At 48.6% G+C, this 26,939-nt stretch overlaps 1 protein-coding gene across 1 annotated transcript; it reads right to left on the reverse strand.

Moving 5' to 3' along the window:
- Positions 1–815: 815 nt before the first annotated feature.
- On the reverse strand, positions 816–16,552 carry CTSC (cathepsin C). Its single transcript, XM_083170161.1, has 7 exons — positions 16,249–16,552; positions 10,983–11,128; positions 6,036–6,199; positions 5,308–5,463; positions 3,356–3,468; positions 2,403–2,534; positions 816–2,013 (listed from the first exon to the last, which is right to left on the reverse strand). Exons 1-7 carry the CDS (start codon positions 16,424–16,426, stop codon positions 1,508–1,510), a joined length of 1,395 nt encoding a protein of 464 aa, XP_083026287.1. The 5' UTR covers positions 16,427–16,552; the 3' UTR covers positions 816–1,507.
- Positions 16,553–26,939: the final 10,387 nt, after the last annotated feature.

The following is a 26,939-nucleotide window of genomic DNA, read 5'->3' on the forward strand; positions in this document are numbered from 1 at the left end:
AGGGGGTACACGTGTCCCCTTCCGGGGGCTGGCGATCCAACCGCCAGCCCTCAGATAGAAAAGGCCAGCTCCATCTGTACAGTCAAAAATTGCATGGCACATAGTACAACAGTGACTGAACACATATTGGATCTGGAAAACCACTACACATTGCGTACTGCCAGCAGATACATGGCACTAGGGGAGCATTTGGGATATGCTTGCTAAGCCCTTACCGCCCCCTTCAGCAGACTATAACCCTTTTAGGGCGATTCAGACTTGCTCATAGCGGCCGAATTTGCGCATATACGACTCAGACTGAACGCCTCTGGAGAGTCACACTTGCCGGTGACTTTGCCAGGATGGGAGGAAGAGGGGGCGGCAGCAGCAGCGCCCAGCGTTGTTAGAATGATTATTTTGCCCATGCGGACATATGCAAGTGTACACATCCACTAGTGTGCAAATGCAGGGATTACCGCGGGGTGGGGGGCAGACAATTGCCTGGGCGGCGTTTACTGAGTATATGCTGCCTAGCAGGTCTGAATCGGGCTCTTTGAGTAGAGATGCGGAATGTCAATAAAGTACAACATGTATAGTAGCGGAAACCAAATATCACAAGCCCCCTGCGAGCCATTCGGCATTCCCCATCCATACTACAAAGCCTACATGTTATGCTCAGTTTAGGACCGATGTGTGGCTTGTGTCATAGCTAGAACACAGACGTGCACAAGGAGATCACTATTCTGCAGCATGTTTTTCTGTTGGACATAGTATTACGATTACAGTCATTGTGTTTGCTATATATAAAAAGAAAAAAAACTAAAATAAGACCGTGGTATAGAAAGAAGTCTTTATTTAGCATCAATACAAAAACATTTAATTTGTGGTTTTAAAACAAAATTCCCTGATTACGGCACAATAAGGCACATAAAATCCCTTTGGGGAGAGACAGCTCCAGGTGCACCTGCATGAGACATTATATTCTGCCAATCACAAAGTGCACTAAAGGGGGCATCCAGGCAGAACCCACACCCTCCTGCAACATTTACTGCCGGAAGATAGTCTAAGCTGCAGGCCGATACTTCATCCAGTCAGGATGGACAACCTTAGAGGCTCCCTTTCACATTACTATCCCATAGGCCAGGCATGGCCAAACTGTTGCCCTCTAGCTGTTGAGCAACTACACATCCCAGCATGCCTTGCCCATAGCTTTAGCATTTCCTAATAGCAAAACTGTGGCAAGGCATGATGGGACCTGTAGTTTCACCTCAGCTGGAGGGCCATAGGCTTCGTATGGCAGGCATGACCTAACTTTCACAGAATACATGGACAAACAAGGGCTATCTTAACGCTGAAAATGGCTTCACTTAAGTCAACCAGACTCCTAATCATTATGATCAAATTTAGGCCAAGCGTGGCAGCAAAGCAGCGGCGCGCCATATCCGCCACGCTGCCTCAGTTACACAAATCATTCAGTAATTTGGGTTTCCAGCATTAAGCCGCAGCTACAGCATCTAAATCACAGTATCTAAGACAGCTTTGGAACAGGGGTGGCAGATACAGCTATACTTTCAATGGCGCACTCATTGACGCCCCTGCGGATTCTGAAAAAGCCGTCTTCTCCCCAGGACTCTCCCCAGCTGTTTTTCACGATCCAGTACTTTTCCCCGGTTTTGGCGTCCTTTCCATACCCGACCAAGAGAACGGCATGGTTGGTAAGCTGGAAAGGATTGAACTTATCCTGCAGCCCCGTGTGGTGGTAGATGCCTCCGCCATAATGCATGAAGTCATCGTAGACTTCGAAAGCTACTGCCAAAGGTCCACCAAGTACCAGCTCAAGCTTCATGTAGGCCTCATTGCAGCCGCCGTAGAACCCCCCCACATAGTGGTACTCGGCGGTGTAGTACTTGTAGTAGTTCTCTTTAAGCGTGCAGGGCGAATCCTGGGCGGTGTACGGAAAATCCGCCTCTTCCACGATGCCAAAGTCTTGAGCGTACTTGCCAGCAATAAGGTAAGGGAATCCCCCATCACAACCTGCAATGAAAGGACATGAGCTCATGAAATGATACAATGTTCTGCACAAAGTCGCACTGCAGGTGTAGAGAGTCTGAGGAGTACTCTTACCATGAGGCAGAAAGACCTCACCATAAGCACGGGACCAGCGGTGAGCTCCGTTAGAAGGGGGTACACGTGTCCCCTTCCGGGGGCTGGCGATCCAACCGCCAGCCCTCAGATAGAAAAGGCCAGCTCCATCTGTACAGTCAAAAATTGCATGGCACATAGTACATCTCACACTAAGCCCCCCCCCCCCCCCCCATGGCCAAGCATCACCCTCATTCGGTTAAGAGACCAGGAGCAATCACTGCCACCCTGTACCACCAGTGTATGTTAGCTCTGCTGTAAGGATTTCCATAGGTAGTTACCTTGGGAGTAATTACTGCAGGACACAACCTGCTGAGGGCTCAGTATAGGGGCCTGTCGGAGGCTGGTCAGGAGACGGAGTCTAGATTCCAGCATTCCCATTGTAGCGAAGGAGTAGCAGCTTCCACAGCTCCCTAAACAAGAGGGGAGACAAACAAAGATGTTGTTGCATTCAGTTTTTCCTCTACATGTGCAGCCATCAGTTAATCATTGTATGGACAATTAATGGTGGTAATTAACAGGGATAACCCAGTATTAGCTGAAAATAAGAGACCTGGTTCTAGCATGCAGCCTATTAGCCCCTTCAGTGTTTTTTTTTAAGGAGTGCTCTCCACTGGGCGAGTTTTTTATGGGGAGCGCTCGCTAAAAAAAAAAAAAACCCACCATACTCTCCCTGGGTCCGGGCAGCGCTGCTGAACTGCGAATCAGCCGCTGCCCGGCCCTGTTCCCCGCCCCCGGACAGGACAATACAAAAGCTGACGGGGGAGGTGCCCCAGAGCTGAAGCTACGCGACAGTGATTGAACTCAGTAGCGCTGCCCGACTCTAAACAGTGGCAATCTCAAGAATCTTCCAGGCTTGCCAGACTGGGCAGAGGCACAGCCCGGAAAATTCTCAGGATTGCCACTGAAGGGGTTAAAGGCTTCTAATGAATTCAGACAGCCATCCGCCAAAATTTATAGTTAAAAGGTCAAACTTCTTGCCAACAGGGCTCAATACACAGTGTTACATGACTGTCATACAGGGGTCAGTCCCAAATACAGAATATACATGAACAAGTGCCACATCCCCAGGCCACTTGTTCTATAGTTTGGGGGGGGGATGACTGGTGGTACACTACATTGACTGGCAACTTTCACCCTTGGGCTTACCAGCATATCATACTAACGAGCTAGACTATAAAAAGTGATGGGACAGCAAGAAGGATCATCCCCACCACCCCTGTAAAAGCCATACCTTGGTTTCTAACAGGGCTGACAAAGCTGTATCCCTGGATGTTCCTCCAATCCCACTCCTCGGGGAGACCTTGGTATTTCTCATCGGTTGGCAGTGGGGCTGTTGGTGGGATGCTGGGAGAAAGAATGTGACGTTACAACCTTGTTCTAGGTAAGAGTCAGCACCACTTCCAGGATGAAGGAGCAAATACACAATATGCCGAACAGCCTTCTATCAAGGGGGCTATTATAGAACCGATACAGCCGTATATAAATGGAGAATGTCTCATAAGCTTAGCAGATCTACGGTCAGCAGCTGTGAACCAGCCCTTGCACATCACTCTGCATGGAAGGGTGCATGTCTAGGGCTCAATGAGCCTGACCTTGCAGCAAACCTCACATCTATCTGCTTGGACAACCGGCGTACAGAGGACCAGGCGGCTACTCTGATCAGCCAACCCAGCTCTGTTTGGCTGGACCAGCATTTGCTGCAACAGCCAGTTCAGCTTGTCATGCTGTTTGGAAACTGCATATCAATGCATGCATTGCCACAGGTGTAGCATTTTTGAATGGCAAAACTGGCAAGGCATGCTGGGATTTGTAGCTGGAGAGGCACAGTATGGCCTGACCTGTTTTAGTGCTTTGCGCAGTCAGTCAAAGGATGAAAAATACCTTGACAGTGTAATGGTTCACATTACTGCCTCACAGCACTGAGGTTGTGGGTTCGATGCCCTCCTTGTCCCAGACTGGAGTTTGTATAGCCCCGTACATAGATTCATTTTCTATTCAATCCAGGTTCGATTCAAACGAACCGTGTGTACAAGGCTTAAGTTCTGTTTATGTGGGATTCATAGAAACATAGAATTTGACGGCAGATAAGAACCATTTGGCCCATCTAGTCTGCCCCTTTTTTACCCTTCAGGTAATCTCAACCCTTTTTAATCCTTATTTCTTTGTTATATTCATATGCAGGATATTCCCAAGCATGTTTAAATTGTTCTACTGTCTTAACCACCTCTGATAAGAGGCTATTCCACTTATCCACTACCCTTTCTGTGAAGTAATTCTTTCTAACCTTTCCCCTGAACCTACCTCCCCCCAGTTTCAGTGCATGTCCTCGTGTTTTATTACTTGTTTTCCTTATTTCCCACCTGTACTATGTTAAAACCCTTGATATATTTGAAGATTTCTATCATGTCCCCCCTTTCCCTTCTCTGCTCCAAACTATACATGTTAAGATCTTTTAGTCTTTCCTGGTACGTTTTGTGATGTAGGCCATGCACCATTTTAGTTGCCCTTCTTTGTACACTCTCCAATGTATTTATATCCGTCTGAAGATATGGTCTCCAGAACTGGACACAGTATTTCAGATGAGGCCGTACCAATGACCTATAAAGTGCCATTATTAAGTCTTTTTTTCTGCTACCGATTCCTCTCCCTATGTAACCAAGCACCTGACTAGCCTTCCTCATTGCTTTCCTCCATGTAGTCTCTTCTCACAATCTAAGACATTCGGATCATTTAATAGCGCCCAACAAAAACGCCCCCTAGTGTGAATGCGCACATGTACATTTATTAGGAAACAGATGTAAACGACCAAATATTCTCAGTAAGGCGCTGCTAAATGTGTGCACTATATAGCATTTAATAGGGGTTCCCAACCTCTGTTCTCAAAGGACACTAGAGGCCTGACGTTAAGGTTAGCCATAACTGAGCACAGGTGACTTAATTCATACCATAGTTCCTTTGATTTAACCAATTGTGCATGGATATCACTAAAGCCTGGACTATGGTTTAGAAACCCTGATTTATATTAACCTTGACAAAGAACAGACTCATTGGGTGCATTCTGGCCACTACCTACATTATACTCCTCAGGGATTGCAGCTATGTAGTTTGCATCTTGCTCCAGAACCAGTTTACACCATAGAGATGTCATCTGATGAGTGCTTATGTTTATAGGCAAACAAGTACCTTGGAATTCTAGATTTACGGCCGCCAGCTCTCCTGAGAAGATCCTCCATGGTCATGCCTGCATACTCTGGGTAGGCCTTTGCAGTCCAAGACTTCTGAACGGAGTTTATTTGATCCAGAAAGGCCGGATTGTGTGTGAACATCATGCTGGACAGCCTGCAAGACATTTCATTCTAAACACCATTCCCACAAGATCATAGCTGTATGGTGGTCTAAGGCATAAGACAGTGGGGCAGATGTATTAAGCCTGGTGAAGAGATGGAAGGCAACGCACCAGCCAATCAACTACCAGCTGCCAGTTGATTGGCTGGTACTAGGGTGGCTAATCCCAGGATTGGATTATTCAGTCCCGGGTTTAGACTGTGCAAGCGCAGTCTAATGCCGCTGCGCAGGAGGCTCCTCCGCCTCCCAACAACCGTCGTAACACCTGCAGACTGCCTCCTGGCGGCTCTGCTGCCGCCTACCCTGTTCCCACATGTAAGTAAAATGTGGGGGATGTGGATGTTTTTCATTAGGATACCAATCCTGGGATTGAGCATTTTTCAATCGAGATTCTCGGGATTGAAAAAAAAATACCCTGGAATTGGCATACCTAAACTGGTACGTTATCTCCTTCCACTTTATCTGCCCCATTGTCTGAACACTGTGGTATCGTTTACAGTAACCAGATGTAAATAATAAACTATATATAAATATACCACAATTTTACTGTTTCTTCAGCGACTCACCATCCTCTCTGCTTTGGGAACGGTGCTGGATTTACTTTCTCACCCGAGTAGCTTGAAGCTTTCTTCCCCACAAAGCAAGCCCAGTTATGGCCCAGCACGTTGTGCACCCAGCCAGGGAGGGTATCGTGGCAGTAACTGGTGACGTTGGAGCCACGCTGTTCATACTGGAAGTAAGGGGCACGTTAGAGGGCTGGAAAATGCAAGAGAATAAGCTTACAGCACAGGAGACGTCTCACAAGCCCCTGGACTAGCCTGTGCAAGGAATTAGCCAGGTGGCGGAGCATCAGACAGGACAGAGGAGAATAGTCCTTGGGGTAAATTACTAGCCTGAGACTTGCATGAATTGGCGAGTTCTCCCTATGTATGTAAAACGCTCAATGGTTGCCTCTTCAGCATCAGGAAGACTCACCGATTCCTCCAAATCACAAGTTTACAGTTGCTCCCTAAAATTTCAACTGCCAATTTACAGATCCCGTTCCAAACGTATTGTACTAACTAAACAAGGTCTTCTCAGCTTCAGTCGGCAAGTAACCCTCAACAGGTTATGTTTTCTGGATTTCTTTAAACGTGCTTAGAAAAGTTGGTCTATTCAGTAATTAGCCCACGTGTCTCCACTGCTAGAAATCCTTGCTCATGACCTGTTGGGGGGTTACTTGGGATCTACTGTTCTACAGTACCATAAGTGGTCCACTTGTAATCAGTTACATATCACTGGTCCTTTCACGGTGGCAGTTAGTGACCATTTTATAAAATTGCATTTATTAAAAGATTAATGGTTACATGCCCAAACTAGTAAACTAAATGTGGCAAATAGGTGTGTCCTCAAACAATACGCTGAAATACTCACAGGGAGATCCCTGGAGCAAGATAGCTGCCATGTCCGTGCAGCTCTGCTAGCCTCAGGTTTTGATGGGACAAGGAGGCACCAGGAGATGCTATTAGATCTGTGGGGTAGACGTATGGGAATGGGATCATTCTTCAGACTGCATTTAGGTCTGCAAGCATTAGGTCGACTTGCATTTAGGTCAACCTGACTGAAGGTCGACATGGGTTAGGTCAACATGTGTTAGGTCGACAGTGAAAAAGTTTACATTGTTTTTTTCAAGCATCGACAGTCAAGATAGCACCGTGTCCCATCGAATGGCTCGCTGCGCTCAGCATACTATTTTATTCTTCCACCACGCCCTAGTGGATGGTAGGGCATGAAATACTGCCTGTCGGCACATGTCGACTCTAAGACAGTCAAATGACCCCATATCGACCTAAGTCATGTCCACCTAGTGGTGTAGACCTAATGCTGTAGACAATATGACCGTATCCCGATGTATGAAGCAGTGTGATAAAGGGAGACGTGAGCTAGACAAGTGGCCCATGGCAACCAATCAGCACTGAAGTAACAGCTATAATTTGCATAATATAAAAAACTATACAGAGCAGTTGATTGGTTGCCACTTCTCCCTCATCACTGCTTCATACATCTACCCCTGTGCGTGATGAGGCTATACAGAGCACAACAGAATTTGGTCTGTTAAATAAAAGATGCACTGCAGCGCCATGGCAGCACTTTGTAAGCAGATTCAGAGACAAAGATACACACGCATCATACTGTATCAAATAAAAGTCCTCCTGTATTATCAAGCAGGGACGTGCAGTGAGGTAAATGACTGAAGAGTCCCTGGCAAGTACCAGAGCCAGATTTGCACACAATATATGAGCCATGGAGTACATGCCGGCATTATGCACATGTGCAGCAGTATACACTGCTGGAGATTTGCTGAGTTTTGATAAGAGATATGCAGAAAAGGTAGCCAGTTTTGTCTATAAAAATTAAAATAAAAATATGAATTTTTTTAAATATTCTTTGTATTTGACATTCTTTGTATTTGACATACTTTATCAATGAAAAACGCTGGCATATACGCTAGTATGTGACAGGAAAGGCTGTGCCTCACCCCACTGCATGCCACTGATTATCAGTACACACAAAGTTAAGGTGGCCACACAATAGAACGATTTTTTGTCCGATTTCTGTTATAGGCCGATATATTGTCCGATGTTTACTGATAATCGGACAAAAATCGGCCGATTTCGGTCCAATGCACGCTCCCGTGGATCTTTTGCTAAATCTTCTGATCTTACGTGCTGCATGAAAGATCAGAAGATTTAACAAAAGATGCATAGGAACGCACACGGGATCTTAAGAAAAATCTTTAGCAAAAATGTGCGCTTGCCTGAAATCTTTTGTCCAGGACAGGCAAAAGATTAAGGCTAATTTATGCGCACATCTTAAGATTGCAGATCTTTCTAGTGTGTGGGCACCATTACAGTCTACACTGCAATCAATGAATACAGCTAGACCATACAGACGACTAATGAATCGGTAGCAAACAGGTTTATCCACTCAGCAAACCAGCTTGTGAGTAAGCATCAGCTCTGTGTGGCTATCACTGGTACAGCCCAACAGGACAGGCACCTATTCAGCACTTGCATCATAAACAATAACAAAGGTTTTAATGATATAATAACTGAAGTGCAGGTTTATAAATGGGATCATCACCATATAACACAGAAAGCAGTGTCACAATAGGGGACAAACCAACTCCCAACAGTAAACAGTGTTACCCAGATGCACACCTCCACTGCTAGAAGCAGTCATAGCAGGACAAAGGAAATACACAGCCGACATTTCTAACAGACAACAAAAACCACCTTCAACCCTGTATGCATGGGGATTCCCAGCCACAATCCTCAAGGCACACATGAAATTACTCAGCAGTCTCCTCACGCATCACAGCTGAGATGCTGGAGACAGTTTCATCAAAATGCAACTAGCAGAATAGCGTATGGACTGGAGGTTCTTACTCCAGGCATCACCCACTGTGCGAAATATGAGGGCACATTCATACCCCCAACCATGGCATGCCTGGATCCCCAACAACCCACCATCCCAAACTGTCTACATATGCATTACAATACCGGCAGGATCCAATATGTAAATGCCCATAAGACAAGGGGGAATACCAATATAGTACCTTGGTAAACTGACACCTAAAGGTACCAACTAGTCAGAACAGTAATGCTTGTCAGGCCTAAACAAGACTGAACACCGGACAGGAAAGTTATCTTAAATATGTGACAGTCGGGTGCCGGATGGGGTCCTGCCAGGCATTTACCCGACGGCCACCTGCTATTTTCCCTTGTGGGGGTCCATGACCCCCAGAGAGGGAGAATATAATAGGTGGCCACAGCGTGGCGAGCCCACAAGGGGCTAAGTTGCGCTCGCCATGCTGTCTGGGTCTGGCCAATCGGGATCCCGACGTCGGGCTAATGACTGTCGGGATCCCGACTGTCGGACCCCTGTACCACACTCGTGACAGTCACCAGGCAATAACCTTCCTGACTGATCACTGAAGAACAATCGCCCCGAGACTGAGCCGTGCTGCACCAACCAGGACCTCGCACAGGTAACAGATTTAAACCTTGTGCTTTTAGGAGCAAAAAGCATAAGTAATACAGAATTTAATAGCACCCTGGGGTGCCCATTATTTTTAGCCACCCCCACCCAAAAAAGAAAACCAATAATGCCCCCAGTGAGTTAGCACTAAAGAGTGCCTGCCATCTATAGTCTGCAGCAGGTGCTGTATTTAATCACCCTCTGCCTGCAGCAGCCGTCAGAGAAACCAGAGGACTCCGGCTGCGCAGGAGCAGAGAGGACACCCGAGGTGAAGGTAACATTACACAGTCCAGGCTGCAGCATCAACACCAGAAACTGACCTCTGCCGAACAGCAAGGGAGAGCACAGTAGAAGGCGGTAAATGGAACCAGCAGAGAATACCTAATAAGTATAGATCTGTACACAACTGCAGTGTGCATATAATTCCAGACAGGAAGCAGCCATTGCAGAGAGGCCAGTATAAGCCAGGGTACAATGGAACACAAGACAAGTTTAGGATACTGAGGCAGGAGAGGTAACCTGATAATTCAAGTTACAATTTGTGTAAGTTTAACAGGGTTGTTGTCTCCTTAAAACTTAAAAAAGTTCACAGCATACACAATGTTCTAGAACAGTAGTAAGAAGCAGCAAACATGCCGGGTGTGGTATGGGGTTCCGACAGTCGGGATCCCATACCACAGATCCTAGCTGCCCTAACTCAGCATGGCGAGCGCAAAAAAGCCCCTTGCGGGCTCGCTGCACTCGCCACGCTAGCAACCTATTCTATTCTCCCTGTATGGGGTTCGTGGACCCCCACGAGGGAAAATAGCGGGTGACCGTCGGGCACCCGGCTGTCTGTGTTCTGACAGTCAGGATCCCGACGTCGGGTAAATGACTGTCGGGACCACGTCCAGCTTATACCCTTTTACACCAAACATCAGTTTACCGGTTGGAAGCAATTCTACCCCGTAATTTGCTCAGTTGAAGAGGGTGAAGCCGGGTTTAAAACCCCAGGTCACCGACCCAGCTTGTTACCAGGGTCAGCAACCCGGATTGACCCTTTTACACTGAAGCTATACCCGTGTACTTCCGCAAATCACCTGTTTGACATTTTTTAACCCATTAATTTGCAGCTCAGTGTAAAAATGGGGTCAGACCGCACCCGGCAAAGTGACCTGGTAATCAAAATGCTGGGTAATTGCCAGGTCACAGGTCCAAAAGGGGTATTCGTGGGCCCAGAGGAGAGCCAAGGCCACTACCTTTTTTCACCCAAATTAAACATGGATATAAGTCCCTTGCCCACTGGAATCGAGCTATGCACCCACCAACTTTGTTCTGTTGCAGAAGGCTTGTACTGAATGGGACCTTCACCAACAGCAGCCACCTAAGATCCCTACCTGCTCTATGTTCTTGAATACACCAACATAAGCAGACAGGAACCAAAACCAGCAGGTAATCAGTTACTACAACCCCCCCCCCTTTCCACCCACCACCCGTCCCAGAATCATACATACCTTGAAAAAGGCAAACCACTTGTAGCCATTAATTACTATTTCAAATCCTTGATTGTAGATGAGTGTAACTGTTCCCAGGTTTCCAAACTCATCTTCTGCCACATTAAGTTCCTTTACGGCAACTCTGAAGGACTTCTGCACTGGGCCTGTAACAGGGATTGGAGGTCAGAAACCATTGCATTGATCAGGTTAGTATTGCTGTATGATCCTTAGCCCCATAAGTTACATCTACACCAGTCTATCCTTCTAGTCTCCCGCAAGCCAGGTTCTCTGCCAACTTTGCTCTCGGCACCTAGATGCACAGAACTTCACAGAATAATGTGGTAACCATTTGGGGTTGAGCGCCCATGGTTTTAAAAGGTTGAGACCCTACCTAGAGCCCAATTACAGACAGGCATATGGGTTTAATGCAATATGGTCCAAGCCCAGAGAAACAGCACAACTGCAGTTGTCTTGGATGTAATTTCAAAGGGAATGCATATGGATGATTGAACACCAATGCCAGCATCCTGGGGTCCGATAACTCAGCCCACCCCCCGGACCCTCCCATCTCGCAGCCTAAAGATGGGTACACACTAGACCAGTGGTTCCTAACCCTGGGAGTACACTGCAGAGCGGTTGGGGGTATTAGAGAACTTGAATGGAGGCCAAGTGTGGCTCAGACCTTCCACCACAGAAATCTATATGGGTCTATGCCATGTCACATGGCAATTTCAGTTTCTTGTGACATTAGTCGAAGAAGCCAAGTAGTGTCACTATTTCCGTGCAGTGACTGGATGATCGTCTATCTCTTATCATGAGTCAGTAAGTGTTGCCAACTGTACATAAAACCAGTCTTGTTTTCTTCCTTGCACTAGGGTACACACATCGCATCACAAACCATATGCACCTGGCAGATTGAAGTACAGTCATGTGACCAGTAGTGTGCAGCCACGTCCCCACCTTAAACTTTCTGTGAGGCCTGCTGTACAAGTCAGATCATAATAGCTAGTAATCCACTGTATCCAATACAGCAAAAGCAGTCTTATACCAGTCACTGACCCTCAATGACCGTTTCGGCATCAATGGATGAAACCTAAAGATAGTACAGTCATTAGTTTGACATGTGTCTAGGTAGACATGTGACAAGGTAGACAGGTATCTAGGTTGATACAAGCATTAGGTCGACATGGGGTTTTTCACTTTTTTTGAGCTGACATGCGGTATTTCATGCCCTACCATCCACTAGAGCGAGGTGCAAGCGCAACGAGGGGACGCCGTGCACAAAACTGTGTCCATTTCGGCATTCTGGTAAAAAAAGAAATACATGACGACCTTTTGACTGTTGACCTAACCCATGTCAACACAATGCTTGTGTCTACCTAGAAACCTGTTGACCTTGTCCCATGTCAACCTAGACACCTGCCGACCTTCCAGTATGTTGACCCAACTGTGTCGTCCTAATGACTGGCAATCATCATCAAGTCGACCCAATGATCCCAAACCAATGTGGATGGCTGTTGGCACCATGGTTTGAAATCTGGTAACATTAATTTTTCAACTATGGATTGCATCGCTCTGAGTGCTTAACAACTGTTCAGCTATCGATGGTTTAACCCTGGTTTGCAGAATATCGAGAGCTAAAGTACTTCATGGAGGAACCAACAGCTGGACCCTAGGGAGATCATGGCTACCAAAGCAAAAAGGATCTAAAGCCGCTCAGAGCCAGAGCTTGATATAAGCTGCACACTTAAAGTGCCTTGTGAAATTACGATACTTGTGGCCCTTTTAAAGTGTTAGGTTGCCCATTGCGAGAGTAGGCGACAGATATGCTGTCAGGCTATGGAAGCTTCTGCTCCATGCTCTCCTGACTTCCTACCTATGATTCTGCTAAATGTTATCTGCCAGTTGTGTAGGCATTGGGAGCAGACAGCAGAAATATCAGGTACCTCAGTTAGTCAGTACTGGCCATAATAAGCCAGGACTTCTGTATACTGCAAATACTAGACTTCCCATAAATCAGTTTCTTAAGGCCCCCATACATTAGGCCGACTTGTCCGAAGGACAAGTCGGACCTAATCTACTGACAACTCCCCTGGGGGGGGGGGGGGGTCACATACAATTTGGCAATTGATGTGCCAGGTTTTGCATGTGATAAATCGCATGCGATTTATCACATGCAGTCCCCCCGGGGAGCTGCTGTCAGCGGGAGCTGAGCAGGGCATGGGGGCTGCAAGCAGGCAGCGGACGCAGCCTGTAGTACCTGCGGTGGAGGGAGCCAGATGCCGAGCGGGGGACTGCAAGCAGGGAGCCAGGCAAGGGAGGCAGTGGGCGCACTGGTCCAGGCGGTGAACTCCGCGAGGGGAGCAGAGACCGGGTAGCGTAGGGGAAGCCGGGCAGCAGCGGGCGGACATAGAAATGAATTAACAGTCAGTGATTGGCTGAGAGCTCTCTCAGTCAGAGAGCTCTCAGCCAATTACTGGCTGTCCATTCATTTCTATGTGCCCGGCTTCCCCTACGCTACCCGGTCTCTGATCCCCTTGCGGCGTTCACCGCCTGGAAGTATCTATTTGCGGCATTCCCCCACCCCCGCCCAGGATAGTGCGCCCACAGTCATATAGAAAGTTATTCCGAGGGGACACCGTGTTAGATTATATGCAAAGGGTTATGTCACGACTAGACAGTGAGGTGTTCAACAGTTCACGTGTCAACAGTAAACCGCTTGAGGAAAAACTTTAGGCTTCTGGTGGAATTGGTGGGAATAGCCTTGCAGCGTCTGCCTGATGGCAGCAGGTTGAACAAGCCATGGCCAGGATGTAGTTGGTCCTTGACTATCTTCGTTGCCGGCTTTTTTGCTCTGGACAGGTACAGGTCCTGGACAGAGGGAAGGTCCATCCCAATTATCTGCTCTGCAGTTCCGACTACCTTTTGGAGGGGGCCTTTAGCATCTACCACCTATTATGGGAGGCTATACTACCCAACTTGGCTAGGGAGAGAGACCAATAAAAAAAAAAAGGCTACCTGCACGTCAGAACCAAACCAAGGCCCTAGAACTAAGTTTTGAAACTGGGTCCTCAAGGTATCTTCGCAGTACAGGTCCCAAGGATACACATACTTATGTCCTCTGCTGATGCAGATAGGGTACTGTACCCTGTACTTGTTCTAGATTGTATTTAACTGCAATAAGTGTTTTGCTCATTTGTGTCTGTACTCTGTAATTAGGCACTGCGTATCCCTTGTTGAACCTAAATATTAGAAGGTCAGAGAAAGGATAGTGTAGAAGTTTAATAGCCTCCCATCAGAGTGATGTGTTCCCTGACGACCCAGCATCATGCTGTGCATTGATACATACTTGCAGGGGATGACTCTGCAACTTACAATGCCAATGCAATCCCAGCCAAGGACGGCTTATCTAGCAAATCCATAGTGCAGCACTAGCAAACGCTGTCTCTGACCCACATGGGACAGCGCATCGGATATCAAGTACATGCTATTTTGGCACTTTCAATCCGATTTTTCAGCCCAATGCAGAATCGGATGAAAAGAGGCCAAAATCGTACTACTGCATCGGCACCTTAAGAGCAGGAAGCACTAAAGTGAAAATGCAGTAAAATCCTTGTTTGAGGTTTTTACTGCATTTTCAAATGCATTAAAGACCATCCGCCGGGGCACCACTGCAGAGGGAACCGCCAGCAAAGACTGGCAATCCCCTATAGAAGCCTATGGGTATCGCCACCAAAATGTTTGAGGGAACCTTTACAGATCCCTCCCAGAATTACCAGCAGCTGGCACCATCTGTGCATGTGCAGAGGGATTCCTGGGTGTGAGACAGAAGCCCGATACCAGAGCCGCATCACAAACAGTGAGAGCGTCCCTAAATAAGGACATATCTTAGTGCATATGCAGTTATTATGAATGTGGTAAATAGCGATTTGTGGCAGTGAGGGGTAGCAGATGTTAGTGCAGCAGATGTTATTGCAGCAGCCCCCCCCCCCCCCCCCCCCCCGGGTGTTATTCTGTGGCACCCTATAGCACAAGGAAAGCTTGTGATGCATCTATTGATGAGCAGTGGTTATTACCCCTGAAGGACCCCATGCAGTGGCGTAACTATCGCCCCGCAGCCCCCGCAGTGGCGGAGAGGCGCTTGTAGGGTGAGGGCGCCGGGGGGGCTGCAGGGCTATTGTTACCATCCCCCTGCGTCTGCCAAGGCCCTTTCGCCGGCTCTCCGTCTCCCTGCTCTCTCGGCTCCGTCTGCAATAAAAAATGTGAAACGCAGCCATTTTCGAGTGACATGTTTTTTTATCACAGCAGGAGCCGGGAGAGCAGGGAGACTGAGAGCCGCAGCGCAGACTGATTCGCCGGCTGAAGTTCCCTGGGCAGAGGCAGCGGCACTACGTGCAGGGGTAAGGGGGTTGGGGGGGTATGCAAAAGGGTTGTGGCGGGGAGGGGGGGGGGGGGGGGAGATTTTGCCATAGTTACGCCACTGACCCCATACTTTAGTCAAGTCGGACCCAATTTCTCCTGCAGCTGCCCGGGAGGGGGACACACTTGATGTGCCAAGTTTTGCATATGCTAAATCGAATGTGATTTATCATACGCAACTCCAGGGGAGCTGAAAGGTGGAGGGAGCAGGCCCACATTCAGCCATACTAAAGATATGGATTTCATAATGCATCCGATATGTAACCACTCTACTAGAGCACACAGCCATATCCATTACACAGACAGGGGATATATTACAAGAAGCCAACTTCAGCCTCGTATATATTACAGGGTTTGACACCTCCTCATAGAGCATGAAAGCGAAACTACAAGAGATGAGGAAATCCCCTGAGACAGACCATAACTCACATCCACCGCAGCTGCTGCAGCACATCTTCAGCAGAACATAGGGATCCACGTACAACTACACCTTGGAGATATAGCAGAGAGCAAAAGCACCAGCCAAGCAGCTCCTAACTGTCATTATACAGGCTGTGCTTGGGGGGGGGATTAACAAGAGCTATCTGATAGGTTGGTGCTTTACCTCTCTAAGGCTTAGTACATGACCCCAAAGTCCCCCCAGGCTCCCAGTGCCAGGTAAGGGAAGGTATAGGTACACAGTAGTAGCCATACCCAATGAGGGGGCTCCCTTACCAGTAACCTGCAGGGGGACTTTCCCATAACTTCCTACACTACTGCCAATAGTGATCAGGCATCCTGACCCGCAGAGCTTGCACTCCAGCACACAGCTGGGGGGGCGGTAAGGGGCATGGTGGGTCACCGGGGTGTAGGGTCTCCTACTCACCAGGTGCAGAGCAGTCGATGTCCTTGCCACGGGTTCCGCCTCTGCCCGGGCTGACCTGGAAGTCCCAGCTCCCCTGCAGGTCCGCGAAGGTGCAGTTGGCCGGGGTGTCAGCGGCCGCCGGGGGGATCCAGGCAGCCATCAGCGCCGAGAAAACCAGCAGCAGCTCCGCCGTCGCCATAATCGCCAACTGAGATCACGTGACACCGACTGAGAGACTCCGTACCTGCCTGGCCGCCGGGCGTAAGCGTAGCGCTGCGCGTTATATACGGAGTGGCGGTGCCGGGCGGGTCACATGACAGCGGGGGCGGGTCACGTGATGCCGGGGAGTTGCGGGCGGCTGCTGGGTCACGCGCTGTCTGGGCGCTGGGTTCCTTGTTGCTGTCACTGGGGAGATGCGTCACGTGACTGATCTTATATAAACAGTACTACTACATACCTCCTTACATTACCCCAGGCATTCCCAACCACGGTCCTCAAGGCACACCAACAGTGCAGGTTTTAGTGATATCCAGGCTTCAGCACAGATGGTTTAATCAGAATCCCTCAATACTAATTAAGTCACCTGTGTTCAAGCCTGGATATCTACAAAACCTGCACTGTTGGTGTGCCTTGAGGACCGTGGTTGGGAAAGCCTGCATTACCCCATACCTCCCAACATGACCCTCTCCAGGAGGGACACAATGCTCTGCTCCTGGACTTTCCTGGTAAAGTATGATTACCATCACCTGTGTTGAAGCACCTTTCTTAACAGTTAACCTGTTCAACACAGATGAAGGTAATCATACATTAAGAGGAAAGTCCAGGAACCAGTGGCGTAACTATAGCACCGCAGCCCCTGCGGGGGGGGGGGGGGGGCGCTGTGCATGTGGGGCGCCAAGGGCTGTGGTGCTATAGTAATGCCCCCGCCCCCCATCCCCCGCAGGCTTACCTGTCTGCGCGTCCCGGCTCCCCTCCTGGCTTCAAACAATTCTATGGAGACGGACCACGATAAAATGGCCGCCCCATAAAGCATACAGTTCTCTGAAACTGTCTGCGGTATGGGGGCGGCCATTTTATCGTGGTCCATCTGCATAGAATTAATTGGGTACTTGTGACATATCTGGGTGCCCGATGTTGAAATTGTATGCCAGTACCCTAAGCATGCGATTTGACGCGATTTCCCTTGAAATTCCCTTGAAGAGAAAATCGCGTTGCATTGTATGCTATTGTATTGCATGCGATGCGATTTGATGCGATTTTAATATGTACAGGCACCCAGATGCCTGTTTCATATGTGAAATGGCCCCCCAGACCCCCTTTTTAATTGTATACCCACCCTGATGGCTAAATGACCCCCATTGTTAAAGCCACCCCACTATCAACGCCAACCCGAAGCGTGGCGAGCGCAGCGAGCCCGCGTGGGGCGGCGGTACGCGTCCTCCGACCTTTTCATACCCCCACTATCCACGTATGCGTGGAGTTGATTTTATATAGTGTGGCGAGCGCAGCGAGCCACCGAGCCCGAAGCGTGGCCTCGCGCAGCGAGCCCCGCGAGGGGACGTGGATACCTTCACAGCTATACGCGTTCCCTCGCGGGCTTCACAGCTATACGCGTTCCCTCGCGGGCTTCACAGGTATCCGCGTGCGCTCGCCACGCTTCGGGCTCGACTATATAGAATCAACTCCACGCCGACGTGGATAGTGGGGGTATGAAAAGGTCGGAGGACGCGTACCGCCGCCCCTTGCGGGCTTGCTGCGCTCGCCACGCTTCGGGTTGGCGTTGATAGTGGGGTGGCTTTAACAATGGGGGTCATTTAGCCATCAGGGTGGGTATACAATTTAAAAGGGGGTCTGGGGGGCCATTTCACATATGAAACAGGCATCTGGGTGCCTGTACATATTAAAATCGCGGCAAATCGCGTCAAATCGCATCGCATGCAATCTGATTGTATGCGATGCGATTTGACGCGATTTTTAGGTGCGATGAAGAAAATCGGGCGCCCAGATAAGTCACAAGTACCATTAATTGAAGCCAGGAGGGGAGCCGGGACGCGCAGACAGGTAAGCCTTGGAGATAGAGCAGAGAGCAAAAGTACCAGCCAAGCAGCTCCTAACTGTCATTATACAGGCTGTGCTTGGGGGGGGGATTAACAAGAGCGTGGGTGGTTTGGGCCCCCCCCCCCATTAACGGCGGGGGGGGCGCCCCAAACCAAGCTACGCCGCTGCCAGGAACAGAGCATTGTGTCCCTCCTGGAGAGGGTCATGTTGGGAGGTATGTTACCCTCTCCAGGAGGGACACAATGCTCTGCTTCTGGACTTTCTTCTTAATTTAGGATTGCCATCACCTGTGGTGAAGCACCTTTCTTATTAGTTAACCTGTTCAAAAACAGGTGATGACAATCATTCATTAAGAGGAAAGTCCATAAACAGAGCATTTTGTCCCTCCTGGCATGGGTCATGTTGGGAGGTATGCTACTACCTGCTGAGACTGGTTATTATTATACTCAGCACTGACCCCTCTCTCACCTATATGTGTCATGTGACTGAGGCTTCACTTCAAGAGGGCATAGGTCATCTCCTATATCAGTTATTGCTATCTCTCTCGTACTTGTGTATTATCACGGCGCCAAAGATTTCCATCGTAGGCAATGTACAACCAAAAATCGCATTGCATCTCATGCGATACGATCGCATGCGATGCGACATGGTTTGACCCGATTTTTAATTGTACAGGCACCCAGATGCCTGATTCTATGTTAAATGCCCCCGAGACCCGATTTTTAATTGTACACCCACCCTAATGGGTAATGACTATGTTAAATGCCCCCCCATTGTTAACGCCACCCCACTATCAACGCCAACCCGAAGCGCGGCGAGCGCAGCGAGCCCGCGAGGGGCGGCAGTACGCATCCTCTGACCTTTTCATACCCCCACTATCCACTTCGGCGTGGAGATGATTACATATAGTGTGGCGAGCGCAGCGAGCCACCGAGCCCGAAGCATGGCAAGCGTAGCGAGCCCCTCGCGGGGACGCGGATGACTTCACATATATTACCCGGGGCTCGCTGCGCTCGCCACGCTTCTGGCTCGGTAGCTCGCTGCACTCGCCACACTGTATAAAATCTACTCCACGCCGACGTGGATAGTGGAGGTATGAAAGGGTCGGAGGACGCGTACCGCCGCCCCTCGTGGGCTCGCTACACTCGCCACGCTTGGGGTTGGTGTTGATAGTGGGGGTGGCTTTAACAATGGAGGGCATTTAACATAGTCATTACCCATCAGGGTGGGTATACAATTAAAAATCGGGTCTGGGGGGGCATTTAACATGGGAATAAGCACAAACCGGGCATGATCGCGTCGCATCGCATGCCATTATACGCGATATTAAAATTGTATACTCAGCCCGGGGAAAGGCTCAAATCGGGTCCCATCGCATGCCATCGCATACCTTAATTAGCGATGCGATGGGCGCCGTGATAATACACAAGTACCCTCTCTCTCTCTCTCTCATCAGGGTTGCCTACCTGAACCTTTCCTTCAGGGAGAACATGCTCTGTTCCTGGACTTGCCTGGTAATGTATAATTGCCAGCACCTGTGGTGAAACACCTTTCTTATCAATTACCTAGCTCCCCACAGGTGATGGCAATCATACATTACCAGGGAAGTCCAGAAGCAGAACATTGTGTACCGAATGCAATGGGTCATTTTGGAGGGTATGTTATTATTCTACTCAGCACTGACCCCTCTCTCACCCATATATGTCATGTGACTGAGGCTTGACTGCAAGAGGACATAGGTCATCTCCCATATCAGTTATTTCTATGGCTATGTACATATATCTATATATAGCAGGGTTGCCGACCCTCCCGGAATTACCGGGAGGATCCCGAAAATCGGGTCCTCCTCCCGCCCCCCCCGGAAAGGTGGGCAACCCTCCCGGATTCCGGGGGGCCCCCACGCCACCCCCCGATTGCGGCGTCTTCCCCATACTTTTGGATTGAAATCCGTCAATCCGCGGGTCTCAGAGGGGGCGGAGCTAAAATCGCGTCATTTTAGCCACGCCTCCTCCACGGAGATCCGTGAATTGGGGGGTTTTACCATCCTGGGGGCGGGGCTTAATGATGTAAAGCTCAAGCCCCGCCCCCCGAACTGCAGCTGGAAGTCTCCTCTCCGGGCTTCTCCCGGAGAGGAGACATAAAAAGTCGGCAACCCTGATATATAGTTAACTGTTAACCCAGCACTGCAGCCAGAGACTGGATGATTTTTTAGACAAATAAACAGGGCAGAAGTGTAAATATTAAACACAGTGGTGGCTCGTACCTTCTTGGGGGAGGGGGGCTGCCTCTGGCCACAGCGGGGGTACTGTGATACAGGCACCACCCTATCGCTGCAGATGCCGCCGCTACCTCGTCTCCCGGGTCCCCAGCGCCTGTGCTTGATGACAGGCGCCGGGACTGACGCATGTGCTGTACAAACATTTGTACTGCGCATGTGGCCAGCTTCTATGCGCTGCTTCGGCAACAGCCCATAGAAGGAATCTTGGTCCCGATGCCTGTACAATACAAATGACAGGCATAGGGACCAGCGCGTGTGCAGTACCGATATAGGTACTGCGCAATTGCTGTTCTTGCACGGCAGCCTGCAGAAAGGCCTCCCGGAGCGAGGGTACACCTTCCAATGGGACTGGCAGGTCGGATAGGAAGTCACTGCCAGTCACAGTGAAGCCAGTGCAGTCTCACAGACTGCACCTGGCTTCAATACAGTGGTGGATTTTTCCTGGGGGGGGCCTGCAGCCCATAGGTAAAAGCCGCCACTGATTAAACGGATTTAATATATAAAAACAGCATAAACAGCATTTTTTTTTTTTGGGGGGGGGGGGGGGGGGCGCACTAAATGTATGTCTTGCCCCGGGCACCAGAAACCCTAGTTTCGGCCCTGCTCTGTATGACATTTATGAACTGTGTGATTTCGTAGTGAGGGATGTGGAGAGAGACTGTGCTGCAGAGACAGCCTGTCCTATCTCTCCCACTGCCCAGCTCTCTGCAACGGGGGAGTGGGCCCTACCATCAGACCCAGGCCTGGGTAAAAAGTACCCACTTCCAGTGGTGTAGCTAGGTGCCACGGTGCCCAGAGCAAGGGCATGTTGTAGTAGGCGGGGCTCTTGCGCTGCAAAAAAGGAGGCATAGCCTAACATTATACCACACACCGTAATGCCCATTGCACATTTTAGCGAACTTTGTAATACCCATTACACATAAAGCCACATGTCGTAATGCCAATTACACATAAGGCTACACATGATGCCCATTACATACAATATAACAAACCATAATGCCCAATACAAACCGTAATGCCCATTGCACATCTGACAAATAAGTGCCACATGCTCATTGCTTGGAACTTCATGCTCGATGCCTAAGGGGTTTCATGCTCGTTGCCAAGGGGGACTGAAATAGCTCATTGCCAAGGGGGACTAAAATAGCTTGTTGCCAAGGGGGACTAATATTGCTCATTGCCAAGGGGGACTAAAATTGCTCGTTGCCAAGGAGGACTAAAATGGCATTGTTGCCAAGTGGGACTAAAATTGCTTGTTGCCAAGGGGGACCCCCTCCCCGTCTGCTCCCCGCCTGCTCCCTGCTCTGAAATAGCCGAAATAGCTTGTTGCCATGGGGGACTAAAATTGCTAGTTGCCAAGGGGGACTAAAATTGCTTGTTGCCAAGGGGGATTAATATTGCTCGTTGCCAAGGGGGACTAAAATTGCTCGTTGCCAAGGAGGACTAAAATTGCTCCTTGCGAAGGGGGACTAAAATTGCTTGTTGCCAAGGGGGACCCCCTCCCCGCCTGCTCCCTGCTCTGCCCGGCTGAGCTGTCCCTGTCCGCAGCTATTTTCAATTAAGTCTCCCGCTGGACTGCTAGCCAATAGGCGTTTGCGATCCAGCAGCCATCAATGCTGCTTCTGATTGGCTGCTGGACCACAAGGCCTATTGGCTAGCGGTCCAGCAGGAGACTTAATAGCAGTGGACGGGGCTGCTGAGCTCAGCAGAGCAGGGAGCGGGCGGGGGAGGGAGTGGTGAAGCGGGCTTCACGGCTCCAGCTCCCTTTGATATCTCGGCGCTGGAGCTCGTGCTCTGCCAGCTCTGCCCTCCCTATGCCCCTGTCCTCTTCTGTCCCCTCTCAGCACCACTGCGCCCACAGCCTAACCCTAAAGGCCCCAATACACTTATCTGATTTGGGACAACTTGGCCCAATTCTGACGGATCGGGCCAAGTAATAGGCACAAATTGCATGTGTTTTGCACCTCATCCGACCCGATGCACGGTTCCGTATGCATTGGGTCTGACCCTGACCCTACAGATAGAACCTGCTGCAGGTTCAATCAGTTGAATTGGACACATCAGCGTCAAATCGCAGGTGCTTTTTAGCCCCTGCGATGTATCCGGTCTGATTCGGAGGTACCGCACCCCTGGCATACACCTTTCTACGTGTTCTACCTCTGGGTGGCGGGTGCTGAGTGGCAGCGGGTGGTGAGGAGCAGAGGGGCGGGCGGTGATTAACTGGACTGAAAGATGTTTTTTAGGGTATTAGAATTTAGAAAAAACATGTTAAATGACTGTCTGGACTCTGATTGGATGAGAGTGATCTCTGTCAGCCAATCAGAGGTCGGCCAGTTATTTAAATAATTTTTTCAAAATTCTAATACCCGCCACTCTCCGGCATGTCCCGATGATCACTGCTCCTCATCACCCGCTGCAGATCAGCACCCGACACCTACCCCACTGCTCCTCACTGCCCGCTGCAGCTCCCCGGTTACATGTGATAAATTGCATGTGATTTATCGCATGTCAAATGGCACATTAAGTGCCAAATCGTATGTGAGCCTCCTGGGGAGCTGCTGGGCATCTCACAGAAGAATTGGGCCCTTGTGTATGGGGGCCTTAACCCTCCCCGCTAGTGCCTAATCCTAGTACGCCACCTAAACCTATCCCCCTGTCCCGCAGTATAACCCTAACACCACCTTCTAAGTGCCTATCCCTAACCATCCCTCCCCGCAGCCTAACCCTAACCTCCCTCTGTAGCCTAATCCTATGCTCCCCCGCCACCAATGCCTAAACCACACCCTCCCCCAGCACCAGTATAATTTATTTGGGTACTTGTTTCCTAGCACGGCGCCCAGATTTGCTACGTACGACACGTAGGGAAATCGCATTGCATGCGCCATTATAACGGCATGCAATGCGATGCTATGTGATTTTTTCATGTAATTTTTTTTACACCACAACATCGCATAGCATCTCATGTCCCGCAAAATCGCACTATCCACGCCACCCCGAAGTGTGGCAAGCGGCGGCGGAACGCGTCTTCCGAATTTTATCATTACCCCACTATCCATGAGTTGATTTTATATAGTGTGGCGAGCGCAGCGAGCCACCGAGCTCGAAGCGTGGTGAGCGCAGCAAGCCCCGCGAGGGGACGCGGATTACTTTACATGTATTCCGTGTCCGCTCGCCGCGCTTTGGGCACGGTGGCTTGCTGCACTCGCCACACTATATTAAATCAACTCCACGCAGACATGGATAGTGGGGTAATGAAAAAATCAGAGGACACGTTCCGCCTGCGCTCGCCACACTTCGGGTTGCCGTGGATAATGGGGGGGGGGGTGCGTTAAACCTATTTTTGGGGACATACAATGATATGATTGCAAACCGAATGTCATGGCATCACACACCCTATAAAATGACATGCGATCGCATACGATTTTGCGGCAGATGCAATGCGATGGCCCGGGGCTGAGAGAGCAGTGATTAAATTACATAGGAAAATCGCATTGCATCGCATCGCACATCGAATGGCCCTAAAATGGCCCATGTTATGCGATGCGATTTCACTACGCAGAATTGCCCACTGAGCAAATTGCTTAGTTAGCGCCGTTCTAGGAAACAAGTTCCTTTATTTGTGATGCCAGCAATCAGGATTCCAATGCCAACATTCTCATTACTGCTGGCATTCTGGCGCTAGTCAGAATACTGCCATCGATATGCTGACTGCTGTCATCCCATCTTCTGGATAGCTAACTGCACATTGCCTATCATACGTAAAGTACAATGGGCGGTATTCAATGAGGCAGAATCGCCAAGTTTTATGGCGATTCTGTGTTTTTTTCGTGTGTGCCGGCGATTTTTGGAGCTGAAAAAGCGAATCACCCTATTCAATGACCTCTATTCGCAGATGACGACCGGTGAATGAAGCCCCAATCGCCAAATGTTATTCTCTACAAATCGCCGGTTTTTGTCTATAGGAATTTTCATGGGGATTCGCCAGTAGTCGACGGGAATCACCATGAATCGCCAAAAGTGTATTCAATGTGAGGTTGGCGATTCTTATTTCTTGTTTCATATCGCCGTTCCTCACCGAGTGTCCCTCGTCATCTTTTTGTGGTGAACTTTTATAGAAACCTGTGAAATAATTGGTTTTAAGTGTTCAATTTAACTCTGCAAGTGTAATGTATTATTATTTGCTGCCCTTGTGTGATGTGATGGTCGTAGAAGTGCTATACAAATATATATTTAATTTTTTCTGGTATTTTTTTTTTCTCCCACAACGCACTGTTCTTACCCATGGTGCACCTCACTTACCCATGATTCTCCTCCCCACCTCACTCCTTCGTTTGGCCTTTGAGGAGATTACACAGCTTTTGCAGTCTGCTGTATTGGAATCGTTTTTTCAGGGTAATTTGCATTTTTCTTGCATTTCACTGCAATTTCTTACAGTACTGAAGCTGTTTAGGGAAACGCCGGATTGGCTGAGAATCGCCGTTGGGGGCGGCGATTCTCAGCCACGTTGAATAGGGTGACACAGCTAGTCCCGGCGACTCCCTACGCTTGGCGAATCGACATAAAAAAACGGTGAATGGCTGGCGAATGTAAAATCTGAATCACTGTGACCAACGATTCAGGTCATTGAATACCGCCCAATGTCTAGGTAAAAGTAGATAATGAAGATAATTCATTGATCAGCCTCTAATGTACAAATTACACACTTTCGAAATGTTTCATTTCACCTACATAGAAAGGGCTGCTGAACCACTTCCTCTTCCTTTTACACAATGTCAGGCAGTGACTCATCACAATGATATACCACACCACTTGTGTATTGCACAATATTACATTTGCCGTTTTTCTTTTTTTTTTTTATTAATAACTTTGCCAAACTAAGCAGTATCACAACCATCCTAATTACCAACAACGCAGCAGTTTCAATTACAGAATAATTACAATTTGCTGTCTTTATAATTTATGATAACGTAAACAATGGCAGCCTTTCAATAACAATTACAAGAGTTTATCGGGAACACAGAACCCATGCGGGATACTTAATCTTCGGAAAACAAAAAACTCCCGCTCGCACCGCTGAAATTAATTTCAGATTAAAGTGTGGATGTGTCTCCGAACTTTTTTTTAATTATAGCACAAACTTGTAAATTACTTCATAAAAAAGTTCTGTATTTAGAGAAACGCAATGATAAAATAAAATTATTTTTTTATATTTAACAGTTCCATCTCTTTCCTATAATAGTACCGACGTCAGGGTCAATAACCTAGCTCCCCACCATCCATTACATATCTCCAAACATGACCCATTCAAGGAGGGACCCAATAGTCTGTTCCTGGACTTCAAAAGGGTTTATGCAAAGGCAAATAAAGACGTGTCTCGGTGTGGTGCACCTAAGAATTGACACATTAATACATAACTTTTATTGTATCTATTAAAAAGAAAAGCGAAGTAAAAGACACAAAGTACATACAGAACATAAAGACACAGACATGGGTTTTAAAAAGGATAAGGTATCCTTACAACGTGGGGCTCCAAACCCAAATGTAGTAATTCAAAGTAATTTTTATTTGTGTAAATATGTTGCTCTTTTGACTGTAGCGATCTCAATACAATTTAGCAGTGGTTGCGTGTTCTCATACACATTAGCAGAGAAAATCTCCTGAAGAAGCTCATTTGCGAAGCGTACGCCGACCGTACACCTCGTGTGTGTGCTCCATCCCCTCCCCATATACATGTACCAATGCATTTTGATCTGTTTAGCTTAAAAAATTCTTTATTTCAGCAGAGGTGCGTCCTGGCAGGCTCCTTACTAGTGAGTCCTGCTGCTGACCATCACAGTGTGCTATCCATGCACTTGTGACGATTCAGCTATTGTGTGCAGCAACCCCTCCGGGCGCAGCTAGTGACGCTGCCACCCGGAGCTGCTGGCTCTCCCGTACCACGCCACACTAAGCGGGTCGGGTAAGAAGTATTAGGATTGGTTTGACAATTTACCAATTATTGCCATACTAAATACTAGCTGAAAATATTGGAGATTATATCTGATTTTCTCTGCTAATGTGTATGAGAACACGCAACCACTGCTAAATTGTATTGAGATCGTAACAGTCAAAAGAGCAACATATGTACACAAATAAAAATCACTTTGAATTACTACATTTGGGTTTGTAGCCCCACGTTGTAAGGATACCTTAACCTTTTTTTAAAACACATGTCTGTGTCTTTATGGGCCTTATTCTGGTTGGTGCGTTAATTTCCGTATACTTTCGGATGCCGTTTTTTTAGCCGTCTGCGCATGTGCGGGGAACACTATGTGCATGTGCCACGCATGTTCTACGTACTTGTTCTCACTAATCCCGTACAGAAATGTGCACCGCA

This window comes from Crinia signifera, chromosome 2 (genome assembly GCF_055691185.1).
Source record: "Crinia signifera chromosome 2, ASM5569118v1, whole genome shotgun sequence".
Taxonomy (NCBI): domain Eukaryota; kingdom Metazoa; phylum Chordata; class Amphibia; order Anura; family Myobatrachidae; genus Crinia; species Crinia signifera.